This window comes from Aulostomus chinensis, chromosome 2 (genome assembly GCF_037954235.1).
Source record: "Aulostomus chinensis isolate RoL2024-O1b breed Wild chromosome 2, RoL_Achi_v1.0, whole genome shotgun sequence".
NCBI lineage: Eukaryota > Metazoa > Chordata > Actinopteri > Syngnathiformes > Aulostomidae > Aulostomus > Aulostomus chinensis.
In genome coordinates this window covers 36,153,851-36,171,232 of record NC_141321.1, presented here as the reverse complement: position 1 = coordinate 36,171,232, position 17,382 = coordinate 36,153,851, and the positions used below count along the sequence as shown (strand labels likewise).

At 44.4% G+C, this 17,382-nt stretch overlaps 1 protein-coding gene across 2 annotated transcripts in view; it reads left to right on the top strand.

Annotated features, from left to right (window-relative positions):
* LOC147269865 (transient receptor potential cation channel subfamily M member 1-like) overlaps positions 1–17,382 on the top strand; it is a 51,307-nt gene that overhangs the window by 22,734 nt on the left and 11,191 nt on the right. For both annotated transcript variants that reach the window (XM_086192033.1, XM_086192025.1), the window contains exons 10-22: positions 2,383–2,455; positions 2,563–2,663; positions 3,655–3,831; positions 4,647–4,781; positions 5,567–5,617; positions 7,919–8,059; positions 8,239–8,268; positions 8,344–8,636; positions 8,892–9,120; positions 12,411–12,542; positions 12,623–12,763; positions 13,506–13,634; positions 14,289–14,540. In XM_086192033.1, coding sequence (XP_086048159.1) covers positions 2,383–2,455; positions 2,563–2,663; positions 3,655–3,831; positions 4,647–4,781; positions 5,567–5,617; positions 7,919–8,059; positions 8,239–8,268; positions 8,344–8,636; positions 8,892–9,120; positions 12,411–12,542; positions 12,623–12,763; positions 13,506–13,634; positions 14,289–14,540 — 1,884 coding nt within the window. The remainder of the gene's footprint in view (positions 1–2,382; positions 2,456–2,562; positions 2,664–3,654; positions 3,832–4,646; positions 4,782–5,566; positions 5,618–7,918; positions 8,060–8,238; positions 8,269–8,343; positions 8,637–8,891; positions 9,121–12,410; positions 12,543–12,622; positions 12,764–13,505; positions 13,635–14,288; positions 14,541–17,382) is intronic.

The window sequence follows — 17,382 nt, the reverse complement described above, 5'->3', positions numbered from 1 at the left end:
ATGAAATTCTCATTTTCTATGATATATTGATGAAATCTGAAACTAAACTGGGTCAGTGGTGAAGATTTTACCCCTTTTTTGATCCAGCTTAAACTTCCTGGCTCTCTGGCATCTTTTTTTCAAGGAAAAATGTATATAAATACCAGCCCCAGTTCACATCAGTTCAAGATCATCTACAATGTGTGAAGAAAAGAAAAGAAAATAGTAAAAGCAAAAATCTTAGGGATTCATCTCTTAAAGGTATTCTTCTTCCTAACACAAAATGTTGGATTCAGATTGTGTTCATATGAGCCTTCAGCTTCTTACTGTGGGATTAAATATATGATGGATGGACACCAGTCACACAACAATCTCCATTAGTGGCAGGTCAAAGGGGAAACCTTTATCTTTCTGTTAATGTCACAACCACAGAGGTCAAAGTCCTGCTTTAAAACCAGGTTCATGACACATCTGGACTGATGGGTCACGTGACTCTGTCCACTGATTTAAAAGTCCCCTGACAGCCCATCACTGGGCCACCTTGTGTGAAGATGTCAAACATCCTGCTAAAAAATGTGAGGCTATGAATTTAAAAGGTGATGTCACTTTAATGCTGGCCATTGTAGGTGGATGAGAATCAGCTTAACACTGATGCCTTGTTTCCTGACGTTTCCCTTTGTAGGATCATCACGTTCCAGTTTCACTGTGGTCTTGAACAGACGTTTAGATTCATTTTATTTCATGGTGGTCATGAACCAGCTGGTTTGCCCTGGCTTTCCTCCAAATTTTTCAACACTTCTTTCAGTTTAAGTTAGTTGGAAGACCCTAGGATATCAGACATTTTAGTTGCTGAATGTTCCAAATGTCCTCAAAACTTAAAGTATTGTTTTCTGAGCAAAGAAGAGATACTCTCATCCACAGCCAGATATTTCCAGCATTATTGTTGTTTCAGACCTGATTTCAGGAGTCAGCAAAACCTGGCATTCTCCACCTGTTCCTCCAAAACATGACAAGAATGTCCTGCTGCTGGCTGGAGCGCCGTCCTGCTCCGCTCACTCAGAGGAGGATGAGAAAAAAACGTGTTTTCAGAAGAATTTTATTTATAATGCTACTGTTTTTCCAGAACATTCCAATACCAACCTAAATAGTCAGGATGCAGCACAAATCTCAAGATCTGAGTTTTCAGTTGAATCTCAAGAGTCAGAAATGTATTTTAAATATTTTATTTTATTTTGTATTAATATAATTTAGTATTTAATTCTTATTTATTTATTTTTCTTTACATATACACACACATATATTTGTATATGTGTGTGTGGGTGTATATATGTATATGTGTGTGTGTGTGGGTGTATATATGTATATGTGTGTGTGTGGGTGTATATACGTATATGTGTGTGTGTGGGTGTATATACGTATATGTGTGTGTGTGGGTGTATATACGTATATGTGTGTGTGTGGGTGTATATACGTATATGTGTGTGTGTGGGTGTATATACGTATATGTGTGTGTGTGTGTGGGTGTATATATGTGTATGTGTGTATGTATGTGTGTGTATGTATGTGTGTATGTATGTGTGTATATGTATGTATACGTGTGTATGTGTGTATATGTATGTATATGTGTGTATATGTGTGTATATGTGTATGTGTGTGTATATATGTATGTGTGTGTATATGTGTATGTGTGTGTATATGTGTATGTGTGTATGTGTGTGTATATGTGTATGTGTGTGTATATGTGTATGTGTGTATGTGTATATATATGTATGTATGTGTGTATATATGTGTGTATGTGTGTATATATGTGTGTGTGTGTGTATATATGTATGTGTGTGTATATATGTATGTGTGTGTGTATATATGTATGTGTGTGTGTATATATGTATGTGTGTGTGTATATATGTATGTGTGTATGTGTGTGTGTATATATGTATGTGTGTATGTGTGTGTGTATATATGTATGTGTGTATGTGTGTGTATATATGTATGTGTATATGTGTATATGTTTGTGTGTATATGTGTGTGTGTATATATATGTATACGTGTGTGTGTGTGTATATATGTATATGTGTGTATATGTGTATATGTTTGTGTGTATATATGTGTGTGTGTGTATATATGTATATGTGTGTATATGTGTATATGTTTGTGTGTATATATGTGTGTGTGTGTATATATGTATATGTGTGTATATGTGTATATGTTTGTGTGTATATATGTGTGTGTGTGTGTGTATATATGTATATGTGTATACAGTCAGTCGTGAAACCATTGGGTTTGTTTATATCGAGTCCACATTGCAGATGGATTCCCTGAATATTCTAATTGTACTCATCTGTTTTTGATGTGATTGTTTCAATTGTGTATGCTTGCTGGATATTTTCTTTGTGCCTGGTGTAGATCACCGTGTTCAGGATGGGCTCAGAGGGCCAGCAGGACATCGAGATGTCCATCCTGACGGCACTACTCAAAGGTAACTTCCTCAAGGCTTTTTTACCCTCTAAAATCACAGTTAACCGGATTTTCAAAGTTCTCATCTTGCGAGATGTGATCAGGTAAAGCAACCAGTGAATGTTGCAGGTACCAATGCATCAGCATCTGATCAGCTGAGTTTGGCTCTGGCCTGGAACAGAGTGGACATCGCTCGCAGCCGGATCTTTGTGTTCGGACACCATTGGCCGGTGAGTTTACCCCCTTTATTGATTAGATATTGATCCGTCTGATAGATCATCTGTACTCCATCATATCTTTTGGCCTCAGAGTAAAATATTCAGCTGTGTGTTTTGAGTGAATATTGTGATATTGATCGTGTCTGCATGGATTCACAGAAGTAGTTCAGCATTCCTCACCAGCATATTTATTATTAAGTTGCAAGTCACTGTCAGCCTTTTTAAACTTTGTGTCTCATCCTTGAAGCTCCTTGATTATTCTGTCCTACAAATGTGAAAAAACTGAATGTATCATTAGAGAAAAACAAGCCCCTTCTTTCACATTTTTAAATATTTTCCTGCAAGTTGAATGATGTTGATTTTCATTCAGGTATTTATCCTCATTCCCATAAGGTTATGTAAATTGTTTACGATAAATGAAACAGAAGAGGGCGGCGTGGCTCAGAGGAAGAATGGCCATCAAGCAACCAAAAGGGTTGTTGGTTTAGTCCTCACTTCCCCTGGTGACCATGTCATAGTGTCCTTGAGCAAGATACTGAACCCCTAATTATTCCTGATGGCCGTGTGATGGACTGGTGACCCATCCAGGTTGAGACCCGCCTCTCACCCAATGTCAGCTTGAATAGCTTCCAGCAGCCCCGCCCCCACGACCTTTCACAGACAAGCTGGGGGGGGGGGGGGCTGCTGGGGGGATGGATGAAACGAAAGTGATTGAGTTGAGCACCTGTAAGACCTCCATTGGCAACCAACATATCTATCCTCCTCCTCTCCCCAACTTAAGTGCTCCTAAGTCAGACTGGGGTAGAAGTCCGCATCTTCTGTCCATCCAGGTCAAGTAAAAGTGGTTTGGAAGAGCCGGCCTGGAAGCTGATTGCTTCAGAACCTTTTTCTTCTGTTTGCATTCTTCCCCGCCCTCAATGCATCTGACCAATGACAGGAGGAAACCAGATTCCAAAGCTCACGCAACTGGATAGCTTTCTATCTGTTTAATGACTCTCTGCAGCCAGCAAGCGTCTCACTCACCGATCGTCCAAAAAGTCCTACTGTGACCCAGCGGGTGGCGACAGCAGCGGCAGGAGGTGGGAAAGGAAAGGCCAGAGGGAAGAAGGGCAAAGGGGGCAAAACCAAACCTGAACCACCTGAGGAGACAGACCCCCGGAAACTGGAGCTACTTAACTGGGTATGAGACTGGACTGACTGATGATGATAGTGTTGATGGTGATGATGATGGTGATGATGGTGGTGATGGTGGTGGTGATGATGGTGGTGATGATGGTTATGGTGATGATGGTGATGATGATGGTTATGGTGATGGTGATGATGGTGATGATGGTGATGGTGATGGTGATGGTGATGATGATGATGGTGATGATGATGGTGATGATGATGATGGTGATGATGATGATGATGATGATGGTGATGATGATGATGGTGGTGATGATGGTTATGGTGATGATGATGATGGTTATGGTGATGATGGTGATGGTGATGATGATGATGATGGTGATGGTGATGATGATGATGATGATGGTGATGTGATGGTGATGATGATGATGGTGGTGATGATGATGATGATGATGATGTTGATGGTGATGGTGATGATGGTGGTGATGATGATGATGATGGTGATGTGATAGTGATGATGGTGATGATGGTGATGGTGATGGTGGTGGTGGTGATGATGATGGTGATGATGATGGTGATGATGGTGATAGTGATGATGGTGATGGTGATGATGATGATGGTGATAGTGATGATGGTGGTGATGATGGTGATGGTGATGGTGATGGTGATGATGGTGATGATGGTGGTGGTGATGATGGTGATGGTGATGGTGATGATGGTGATGGTGATGATGGTGGTGATGATGATGATGATGGTGATGGTGGTGGTGATGATGGTGATGTGATGGTGATGATGGTGGTGGTGGTGTTGATGGTGATGGTGATGGTGATGATGGTGGTGGTGATGATGATGATGGTGATGGTATGGCAGGTCCACTCTCTGGAACAGGCCATGATGGATGCGCTGGTGTTGGACAGAGTGGACTTTGTAAAGCTGCTGATCGAGAACGGCGTCAACATCCATCACTTTCTGACAATCCCTCGTCTGGAGGAGCTCTACAACACGGTGAGACTGATCAGACCAGACCTGGTTCAAGATACAACACAATGAGAGTGACTCATCCAGACCTGGTTAGGCTTCCAACATTGTGAGACTGGATTTGTCATTCTAACATAGAACCAGATGTTCCTCAAATTAAACAAAGTCTGAGTTACAACACAAAGAGAATGAGTCTATTCACACTCTCAATCAACTTTATTCAAGTTGTGGTTCTGATTTTCTGTTATTGTGTCAAACTTACGTTAAGGTTCTTTTCTTTAGATAAGCTAGATACAAACCAGTTGTTCTCTGGGACTCTGTTTTCAAGGCGTCCTCAGCCAAATGAGGAATAACTCAAGTTTAGTAGACAGCAGCCATTACCTTTAACAGGAGATGATTCATATATACACACGTATATATTTGTTTATGTATTATTTCATTTATTTAACATATTTTTCAGTACATTTGAATTTTGTTTTCATGTTGATTTATTTTCCCCACTAAACTCTTGTTATGAAACAGTTTTGACTTCCTGCTTCCATAGTGTCATGTTCCTGAGCAGCTTAGTGTCCATCAGTTGTCCCTTGTCAGTTTAATAATCTTAATCTAAAAAGCTCCTAAAACATCATGTGAATCACACTATTGTCAGATTAAATGCCATCCGTCTGTGTGCTGCGGTTTGTGTCACTCTTCCTCTACATCTCATTCATTCAACTCAAATTCATGCATACGACTCATCTGCTCAGATTAGGATTAGCAAACGACTTGTTTGTTAATCCTAGTTTGATGTCATGTGTCTTTGTGTTCTGCAGAAGTTGGGACCTGCCAACACCCTGCACTTTGTGGTCAGAGATGTGAAGAAGGTGAGTTTGGTTATATTTCATATTTTATCACCTTCAGACAAGATGAACAAATCCTTGTCATCCTTTATTCTACAATTCCACAATTTCATTTAGCAGACGCTTTTGTCCAAAGCGACATACAACACAAGCAAGAATTCAGACCTAATGTACTGTGTTGTATTGTGAGCACATAAATCAAGTCAAGTCAGGTTTATTTCTGTCACCAAACTCCAACCAAAGTTCTGTCCTGACTCTGTCCAAGTAGAGCAGGTCCAGCACCTCCCTCCTTCAATGAACTTCCACCCAACAATTCATCAGCAAGCACATCCTGCAACAGCAGCCACCAGAACCTTCCTTTACCAGCAGGAAGGTGGAGCAGATCCAGGATCAGTGGGGACGGGGAGAGAGCAGGAGAGCAGGACAGAGACAAAGACAGAGAATGGAGGAAGACAGAGAGACAGAAGGAAAGAGAGGGACAGAGATAAAGAGAGAGAGAAAGGAGGAGAGACTGATGGACAGAGACAAAGACAGAGAATGGAGGAGGACAGAGAGACAGAAGGAAAGAGAGAGGGACAGAGATAAAGAGGGAGAGAAAGGAGGAGAGACTGATGGACAGACAAAGACAGAGAATGGAGGAAGACAGAGACAGAAGGAAAGAGAGGGACAGAGATGAAGAGGGACAGAAAGGAGGAGAGACTGATGGACAGAGACAAAGACAGAGAATGGAGGAGGACAGAGAGACAGAAGGAGAGAGAGGGACAGAGATAAAGAGGGAGAGAAAGGAGGAGAGACTGATGGACAGAGACAAAGACAGAGAATGGAGGAAGACAGAGAAGGAAAGAGAGGGACAGAGATAAAGAGAGAGAGAAAGGAGGAGAGACTGATGGACAGGGACAAAGACAGAGAATGGAGGAAGACAGAGACAGAAGGAAAGAGAGGGACAGAGATAAAGAGGGAGAGAAAGGAGGAGAGACTGATGGACAGAGACAAAGACAGAGAATGGAGGAAGACAGAGAGACAGAAGGAAAGAGAGGGACAGAGATAAAGAGGGAGAGAAAGGAGGAGAGTCTGATGGACAGAGACAAAGACAGAGAATGGAGGAAGACAGAGACAGAAGGAAAGAGAGGGACAGAGATATAGAGAGAAAGGAGGAGAGACTGATGGACAAATGAGGACGTGAGCAGGTGGAGCTACGGGTGGCAGCTGGAGCCTCTTCTGGTCTGGAGCCTCCTCCAGCAGCAGCATCAGTCAGGGATCTGGGATGAGGGGTAGCACAAGGGCTCCAGCCATTAAACCAGACTCACAGTATTCACAGCAGGCTCCCACCTGTTAGCGCAGTTCATCCAGCTTGTTTTTCAGGGCACAGGCATTGGGGAGAAGCATAGGTGGTTGCGGTAGCTTGGAAGCTCCTCAGATGTGTTGTCTGATGCCACCTCTGCTTCCCTGTTTCCTGGCCTTCCTGGCTCGCTTGGTGCCTGGTCCCTAACCCTTTTGTAGCTCCACTGGCACTATGCAAAGCAGGTCATGCAATGGTAGCACTGTCATGGGATTTAAAGGGATTTGTATTGGTCATTGATCAAATCATATTGATCACGTTTTTTGGTTTGAGCAGAGCAGGAGGGAGAGGATGGAGTATCTTCAGCTGGTCCAGGATCAAATTTTAGCATTCATCAATGATGTCATCACACTGCCAGTCAGGGATGTCATTTCCCTTGGACACACCCCCTCAGTCTGACTGAGTGGCAGCTGCTGTCAAGTCAACACGACACCCACTTAGTGTTCAAAGCCACTCATTTACTCAACGTCCAACACCCCTCATCCAATCAACACCATTCATGGCTGATGTTTTCACTTTAACAATGTGAGAATGACAATGGTCTGGGATTCAGGTCCATTACACCCTTCTTTCTCCGCAACATGATGTGATATTCTGCTGGACACCATTTGAGCCTGTTGTCCAGTGAACAATACTAAAACTGCAGCTTTATTATATTATTGGAAGCACTTGGAAAATGACAGGTCAGTGTTCCATGTCCAGACACACACAAAGTGTCAACCTGGTATTTATTTCAGCTCCAACCATATGATTCTCTTTCATCCTGCAAGTGAACTTTAGGAACTGACAGAAGTATCTTAATGAAATGTTTGTAGTTCATCTTTGAGTTTAAGTAAAATCATCAACTAAGAGGAAAGAAAAGTACTTTCAAAGCAAAAAATGAAATGAGAAGTGTTAGGACATCTGCTGGTCAGAGAGCAGAAGACACGACTATCAGGAACAATAACCCATAGATATAAAGGTAACACAAGGCTGTGTGTTTTCAGGGTAATCTCCCTCCAGATTACCAAATCACGCTGATTGACATTGGCCTGGTGCTGGAGTTTCTGATGGGTGGAGCTTATCGCTGTAACTACACCAGGAAGAGCTTCCGGACACTCTACAACAACCTGTATGGCCTGAAAAGAGTGAGTAGATAAAGATGAAACATTAGACCCAGAGTCCATAGGACCAGACACCCTAGAACAAGAGACCCAAGAACTGGGGAATCACAGACCATAGAACCAGAACCAGAGACCCTGGAATTCTTACCCATCTTTCCACTCATTCAGATATTTAACAAACCTTTGTGTATGTTTTCTTGCAGCCAAAAGCATTGAAACTTCTCGGGATGGAGGTATGGAAGTGATTTTAATTTGCTCTACATATGTTGCATGAAAAAAGTTCCCGATGACCTGGCTTGTGCCACCAGGATGATGAGCCCCGCCCCAAGGGTAAGGGAAAGAAGAACAAGAAGAAAGAAGAGGAGGTTGACATTGACATGGATGACCCCGAGGTCAGCCGCTTTCAGTACCCCTTCCACGAGCTGATGGTGTGGGCTGTGCTGATGAAACGCCAGAAGATGGCACTGTTCCTTTGGCAGCGGGGGGAAGAGGCAATGGCCAAAGCTCTGGTGGCATGTAAACTCTACAAGGCCATGGCCCACGAGTCATCCCAGAGCGAGCTGGTGGATGATATCTATCAGGACTTGGAAAACAACTCCAAGTGAGTACAAGTTCTGTGTGGACCGTGGAAGGCCAAGACAGCCTCACTAGACATGATGAACCATGATGTTTCTCTGGCGCAACCCCAAGGTCACAATTATGAACTCAGTTGGTCAGAATACCAGGATAGGACACACTCATCCATGTTGCATCCTCAGAGTTTCCTTCCTTCATGTTTCATGTCTCATCCCTATCCAACAGTGTTTCATCCTCATCTGTGTGAGGGTTCAGTAACTGATTGTTATCTTGGTTGCAGGGAGTTTGGTCAGCTGGCCTATGAGCTACTGGATCAGTCGTACAAACACGACGAGCAGGTAGCCATGAAGCTGCTGACCTACCAACTGAAGAACTGGAGCAACTCCACCTGTCTGAAGCTTGCTGTGGCTGCTAAACACAGAGACTTCATTGCCCACACATGCAGCCAAATGCTGTTGACAGACATGTGGATGGGCTGTCTGAGGATGGGCAAAAGCAACAGCCTGAAGGTACAGACAACTCAACAACCCACAGAGAGGCAAATGGGGATTGGAGTCACGGTGTTTCTTCATTGTAGGTGTATCATCTTTTCCTGATAGTCAGATTACTTCAAACTCTTGATTATTAACCAAAAAGTATTTGTTGCTGAGATGAGGACCTTTTAACACTGGGCGTGAAAATGCATTTCCTGTGACTAGATTGTCAGAAAATTTTTACTTGACCATGTCCACTCTAATCTAGTATTAATATGCACCTCCGGCGGCCGCACTGAGATATGATCAAAACCCCATTACTCACCTTCTCGCTCAGCCAAACATCCTATCTGCTTCCTCCTCTGATGAATGTGTGCAGAAGCTCCATCATGTCATGCCAGAAAGTGATCCCTGTCTGCGGAAAATCTATCATCCAGTCTTTAATTAGGGCCTGAGCCTGAAAGTACTTCAGGCGAAGACCCTATCATGTTTGCTCGGCAGATCAACACATTAGCAGCACTAAAAACACTACAAACACCCACCCCCCCCCCCCCCCCCCCCCCAATACCCATGAGGCAGCTGGGCCAGACGGCCTGGAGCCGGTTTTCACATCCACACCATTCAAAACCTGGTCCTGGACTGTTCTTGCTGTCAATGAGCGCGCAATATGAGCATAATCTAATCCGGACTGGCAATACATTCATTTTTTAAAAAAAAAACACCACAAAATTCTATAGCGCCACCTAGGGAGCCACACAACCACAAGATAATTTTGGAAAATTTGGAGCGCTATAACTCCTCCCACGAATGTCCCACAAACATGGGACCAACACCGTTGGACTCGTCTCATCAAGACGCAGAATTCCTACACTCTGACCTCTCACCTGTCTACAACAGAATGTCCACAAATTGGACAAAACTGTCAAAAGGAGGACTTTTTTTACTCCACAACAAAATCCATCTCCTCCCAGGGCATTAATGGTATCGCTTCCAAACTTTCACACATGACTCTCCCAACTGTGCTGATTAAAAGTTGTTAAAAGTTTTTATATGAATTACTGGGTTTGGATTTTACAAGCCATCAAATTGGGGGAGACACGTTTCACCTTCCAATGGAAGCCTATGGGGAGACGGTGTCCTCTCAGGGTACATACTGTCAAACAAACGCTTCTCACATCTACACCATCCATCCCACAGCTCTACCAACCACACCACTGCATTCCTGACAAAAACCCCTCCAAGAACATGGTGTTCTGTGTCCCTCTGGACCAGCGTATGCCGACTTCTTCCTCTTGTCCCACTCCAGTCCTGGTGCTCCTCCTCTCTCTCCACTCTAGCACAGATCAAAGACAGAGCAGTGGGGGAGGGGTTCTTAAAGGGCCAGCTCTCAGCTCTGCTCTCACTCTAGCACAGATCAGAGACAGAGCAGTGGGGGAGGGGTTCTTAAAGGGCCAGCTCTCAGCTCTGCTCTCACTCTAGCACAGATCAAAGACAGAGCAGTGGGGGAGGGGTTCTTAAAGGGCCAGCTCTCAGCTCTGCTCTCACTCTAGCACAGATCAAAGACAGAGCAGTGGGGGAGGGGTTCTTAAAGGGCCAGCTCTCAGCTCTGCTCTCACTCTAGCACAGATCAGAGACAGAGCAGTGGGGGAGGGGTTCTTAAAGGGCCAGCTCTCAGCTCTGCTCTCCACTCTAGCACAGATCAAAGACAGAGCAGTGGGGGAGGGGTTCTTAAAGGGCCAGCTCTCAGCTCTGCTCTCACTCTAGCACAGATCAGAGACAGAGCAGTGGGGGAGGGGTTCTTAAAGGGCCAGCTCTCAGCTCTGCTCTCACTCTAGCACAGATCAGAGACAGAGCAGTGGGGGAGGGGTTCTTAAAGGGCCAGCTCTCAGCTCTGCTCTCTCTCTAGCACAGATCAGAGACAGAGCAGTGGGGGAGGGGTTCTTAAAGGGCCAGCTCTCAGCTCTGCTCTCCACTCTAGCACAGATCAGAGACAGAGCAGTGGGGGGGGGGGGTTCTTAAAGGGCCAGCTCTCAGCTCTGCTCTCTCTCTAGCACAGATCAGAGACAGAGCAGTGGGGAGGGGTTCTTAAAGGGCCAGCTCTCAGCTCTGCTCTCACTCTAGCTCAGATCAGAGACAGAGCAGTGGGGGAGGGGTTCTTAAAGGGCCAGCTCTCAGCTCTGCTCTCCACTCTAGCACAGATCAAAGACAGAGCAGTGGGGGAGGGGTTCTTAAAGGGCCAGCTCTCAGCTCTGCTCTCACTCTCTGATCAGACTCAGGCTTCTAACTCCTCAACTACAAGGCCTCCACACTGGACCAGGACACCCTGGAATTCAGGCCAGGGGCTCAGGCCCTCACAACGCTGCTTGCAGCTTGAATTACACTTAAGATTCCAGATATAAGCGTTTAGAAGGATTAGGTACACCAAAAGTATATATATATCTGCTCTCCTCCATCTACGTCTTGTTCCAATTGCCCATTTCTCATCCCTGGTACCCCGTGTGTTGTCCGAGCAAGAATATACATTTCGCTCACGCTGAGGGAGGCCAGTCGCACTGAGAACCTTACCTAAGGGTCCACACTGGCAGTTTGTTACCTACCCTAACCAAGAATCGAATCCCCAAACTTCTGCACTAACGACCAGATCAGACCAGAATAACCAGATCGGGATCTTGGTGATCATGACAGTCTGCAGTCATGAGTTCTGATGGTGGACTACAGGAAGTTTGAGGCAGCATCACATGAACATTTTGCACCATAGTAATAATAGTCAAGAAACTCAAAGACACTTTACAGAGAAAAGTAAAACCCATCAAAACATGGTCCTTAAAAATATTAAAAACAGTTCTGACAACGTAAGATTTGGTGAGCAATTCAAGTATTGGGGGATCAGAACTGTGAATATGCATGCAAAACATAAATTAGTATTTTCACATTTTAGTGTTGCCTGTGAATTTGCTGAGCACTTTCTCCACTCAGCATTTCTTTAAAAGAGGCTTCCACCATTATTTTTGTAAATTTTTACTCATCTTTCAAGACCACAAGAAGAAAATTGGGCTGTGATTATGTCATTTTCAGGTAAAAAGCTATTTTTTCAGAAAAATGGGATTTCAACATCAATTTGATACATAAATTAATTAATTTTTGAGGCTCTCTCAATCACATATGGTTACTTAAAGTGCACACTTTAACACCCCCCGCCCATGTTGTTGCTAAAAGTCTCATTGTCAAATATCATCCCAGTATCCTCATGTCTCTGATAGAGCTGAAAATGAAACAGAACAAACCTGAAAATGTTCAAAGTTCAAAGTGTCCGCTCTTCTGTCCAGGTTATTTTAGGAATTGTCTTTCCTCCTGCTATCCTCCTTCTGGAGTTCCGTATTGGAGATGAAGCTTCCTATCACTCCTACAAAGAAAACATCGAGAGCAAACCTAAAGATGATGACAACAAATCCAGCAAAGTAGGATGAGAACCAGCTTTGCAGAGCCAGTACCTGTCATCATAATTGGACCAGTTCAAGTGATGGAGCATTTCTTTCAGGATGCTGTCTCCAATGTTGATGCAACATCAAAGAAAGGAGATGAAGAAGAGAACCAGAGAAAAGATGGGAGGAGGGTTCCCATCGGGAGGAAGATCTATGAGTTCTACAATGCCCCCTTCACCAAGTTCTGGTTCAACACTGCAAGTAGACTTCATCCCTTAAACCTGGAGATGCCATAAATACTGCTAATGAAACACTGTCCAGTGTCTGTGTGTGTTGGGTGGGTGGTTGTGTACAAAGAGTAACCCTAACCCTCCAAAGATTCTCCTCAGGTTCACTGAAGGTTCCACAATCTTTACAGAACAAGAGGGAAATTTTTTTATTGTTATTTTTGAAAATCCCCAAAGTTTCCTTTGTTTATTTCATTCTCAAAGGGGCATATGAAAGTGTTCCTTTTAGTTTTCCAAATTCAAATGTTCCCAGAACTCTCCATCAAATGGTAAATGGACTCAATTTTATAGAGCGCTTTTCTACCTTAGCGGCTCTCAACGCTCTTTACAGTGTCGTCTCATTCACCCGTTCACACACACACACACACACACACACACACTCACTGATGGTGGAGCTGCCATGCAAGGCGCCAACCTACTCTTCAGGAGCAATTATGGGTTCAGTATCTTGCTCAAGGACACTTGGACATGGTCACCGGGGTCGGGGATCGAACCAGCGATCCTTTAGTTGCTAGACGGCCACTCTACCCCTGAGCCATGCCGCCCAACATCTGTCCTGTTATGAAAGTCTTGGTGAATGTTATTTGGAGGACGATGAGGGTGTATTCATGCTGTTATGGGAATTTTTAAGGGAATGTCTGTTTAATGGTCCGTCTTAATTTGAAGGCAGGAACTAAAACATGTTTGTAGATGACAGCATGTGTTCCTTCAGATCTCCTACCTGGTCTACCTTATGCTCTATAACTACATCATCCTGGTGAAGATGGAGCGCTGGCCCTCACTGCAAGAGTGGATTGTCATCTCTTACATCATCACTCTGGGACTGGAGAAGATCCGACAGGTAAACATGTCTGGCATTCTGGAACACACCACATTACATGCTGGTCCACTTTAAGTGGTTCTGACAGATTTCCACAAGATCTCAGTGATTAAGTTTTTTTATTACTTCCACCACTTCCTGTTAGCCGACATAACGACTTAACCTCGTCCCCTCTTGCATGTGTTTGGACTGTGGGAGGAAGCCACAGTACCAGAAGAGAACCCATGCAGGCACAGAGAGCTGGGGCTCCAACCTAGAACCTTCTTGCTATGAGGCGACAGTGCTAATCACTGCACCACCTTGCCACCCTCACATCAAATGTTTCCATTTAAATCCCATATGACTTTTCCTGGGGAGACAGATGAGTTACACAATTGTTTTTTTAACGTGAGCTGTTGTGTGCTGTCACATTAAGATATTAGATCACCTCAGATCACATGCACTTGCAAGATTTATAGATTTAATCTTATAATTTGATTGATTGATTGGCTGATTGCTTTAACCTCCAATATTATGGACCAGCGAGTACAGTACAAGGTCATGATTCAGTAAGACTATTTTTGTAAAACAAAACTAATGAATCTTTACTTTAAATCCAGTCAGTAGGAGAACCTGATGAGTTAAATGACCTTAAAAAAGAGGTGGCGCCCTGTTTCTCTCACTCGCCACTCTCAGATCCTTATGTCAGAGCCAGGGAAGCTGAAACAGAAAATCAATGTGTGGTTGGAGGACTACTGGAACATCACCGACCTGGTGGCCATCTGGGTCTTCCTGCTGGGGCTTCTGCTGCGGCTGCAGAACGAACCCTACATGGGCTACGGACGTGTCATCTACTGTGTCGATATCATCTTCTGGTACATCCGAGTCCTCGACATCTTCGGGGTCAACAAGTACCTGGGCCCCTACGTCATGATGATCGGCAAGATGGTACAATGACAAGAATACATTTTGTTGTTATTTATTTGCTGTTATTTTATTTTTTCCAAAAATATATATTAAAGACATTTGGCAAAAACATAGAGTTAAACAATTGAAACACAAATTATATTAAAAGATGTAAACTTTTTTAGACCATCAGTTCTAAAGTACAATGAAACTAGCCAGCCTTAGAAGACTTTCAGGGCCAGTGTTGGTCCTCTGACAACAGACTCTACCTGCATTGCAGTAAGCATGTGACCTCACTTCCTGTTTTTGCATTGCTGAACATACTGCCTTGCTTCGTTGCGCTAGCTAAAGTGTGATCGTCCCAGCTTATTCCTTATTTTGTTGACTAATTTCCTGCTAAAACTACATATCTATTTGCTTGTTTTGCCTGATGTTTTAAAGACCGTCTGTCTTGTAGCGACAGTCTTTCTTTCTGTAAACTCTCCACTCTAAGCTAGCGATGGCTTCCCCCTCTCGCTCTCCTCTCTCCTGCTCAGTGGGCCACTGTTCAGTTTCTCCTCAGCCTCCTTTAGTGGTACTGATAAGTGCGTTAAATGTAGTTTGTTTGTAGCGTTGGAGGCGAGGCTTAGCGAGGTTGAATTGGACCTGCGGCGGCTCTGCACCGATGGATCCAAACAATCAGCTGCTAGAGCTAGCCAGTCCCCGTTAGCTGTTGCGGACCGCCTTAGTTTAGCTCCGAGCTTAGCCAAGCGCTCCCCCAGCTGAAACCAGGGCGGCTGGGTGACTGTCCGAAGGAAGCATAGTCCGAAACAGAAGCCTGCTGTCAGTGACCAACCACCGCATCACATCTCTAACAGGTTGTCCCCACTCGGCGACACACCCGCCGAGAAAACCACTCTGGTAATTGGAAGTTCAATTCTGAGGAACATGAAATTAGCGACACCAGCGACCAGAGTCAAGTGCATTCCAGGGGCCAGAGGGGGCGACGTCGAGTCAAATATAAAACTGCTGGCTAAAAGTGAACGTAAATACGATAAATCGTTATTCACATCAGCGGTAATGACCTCCGACTACGCCAGTCAGAGGTCGCAAAAATTAATACTGAGTCGGTGTGTACATTTGAGAAGACGATTTCAGACTCCGTGGTGTCTCTGGACCCCTGCCTAACCGGACCAGCGACCACATGTTTAGCCGCATGTCGTCGTTCAACCGCTGGCTGTCGAGGTGGCGTCCAGCAAACCAAGTGGGCTTCATCGATGATTGGAAAACTTTCTGGGGGAGACCTGGTCTGATTAGGAAAGACAACATTCATTTCTAGAAATATGACCCAGTTTATAATAGAACCTGAACCCTGAGAACCCAGAGTTCAGACCAGGAAGCAGAGCTGCTGTCTTACACGCTTCTCTGTAAGTCCACTAGGGGGCAGTTACCCACCCAAACCCCCACTGAGACTATGTCTGTCCCCCGACCACGTCAGTTCATTCACTCCAGTTCTACTGCAGAGGAGTCAATCAGAAAAACCTCATCAAAGTTAACTCAACCACTAAATTAACTCAACAGAATATCAGAATTAGATGAGGACGATTAAATATCAAACCTCTGAGGCTGAAAACTGAACCAGTGAATGAAGTGATACCTGACAGTTGTGTTGACCTGCTGAGTCTCACTGAAACCTGGCTGGTGACGATGAGGATGCTAGTCTGAATGAATCCACTCCTCCAGTCACAGGAACACTCACATTCCTCCAGGCTCTGGCCCAGGAGGTGGTGCTGCTGCCATTGTTGATACCAGTTTAGTAATAAATCCCAAACCAGAAGAAGTTTCCATTCATCTGAGAGCCTGATTCTCAGTTTGTCTCCTCCAGCCTGGAAACTCTCCAGCCTCTCTGATTGATGATTGAGGACCGTCCTCCTGGTCCTGATTCTGGATTCTGATCTGAATTCTCAGAGTTTTGATCAGTTTAGTTCTAAATCAGATCAAGTCATGATTGGAGGAGACTTCAGTATTCATGAGGATGTTGATAACCACAGTCTGGTACTGCATTTCTCTCTCTCCTAGACTCAACTGGTGTCCATCAGTCTGTCCATGAACCTCTCACTGTCACAACCACACCTCCACCTCCTCCTAACATGTGGAACTGAAGCTTAACATCTGGTTGTGTTTCCACAGAACGCTTTTATCAGACCACCAATCAATCACTTTGGAATTTGGACTGATCAACGACACTCCACTCAGGAAAACTGTAGTTTCCAGATGTTTGTCTGATCAGGCCACACCTGGATTTAGGGAAGTGGTTCCATTGGTGCTAAATTCAGTGTCATGTCCCACTGTAACAGAGGACGCTGTTGTCCACCTTAGTCACTCCCAAACTGATCCTTTTATCCCACTTTAGCAACAACTCTGGACTCTACTGGCCCACTAAAACAGAAAACTATGAATTCAAGGAAACAAGCACCTTGGTACGGTTCTGGAACCTGACAGCTTCAACAAGAAACCAGAAACTGGAGAGAAGATGGCGCCACTCCAAACTGGAGGAGTCACATGTAGTCTGGCAAGATGGCCTTCGAGCCGAGAAGAAAGCCCTTGGTAGAACCAGAGCAGCCGACTACTCAGCACTAATAGAGGAACACAAGAAGAACCCAGGTTCCTCTTCAGTACTGGAGCCAGACTGACAGAGAGCCACAGCTCTACTGAACCAAGTAGTCCTGTTTCCCTGGGCAGCAAAGAGTTCATGGACTTCTTTAATGACAAAATTCTCCTGATTAGAGAGAAACTTCTTCTCCTGCTGCCATCAGCTGACAACATGGCCCCTAGAACCCAGAACCTTAGAGGCAGCTGGAGGACCAGACACACACTTGGATAGTTTTTCTCCCATCAGCCTTCA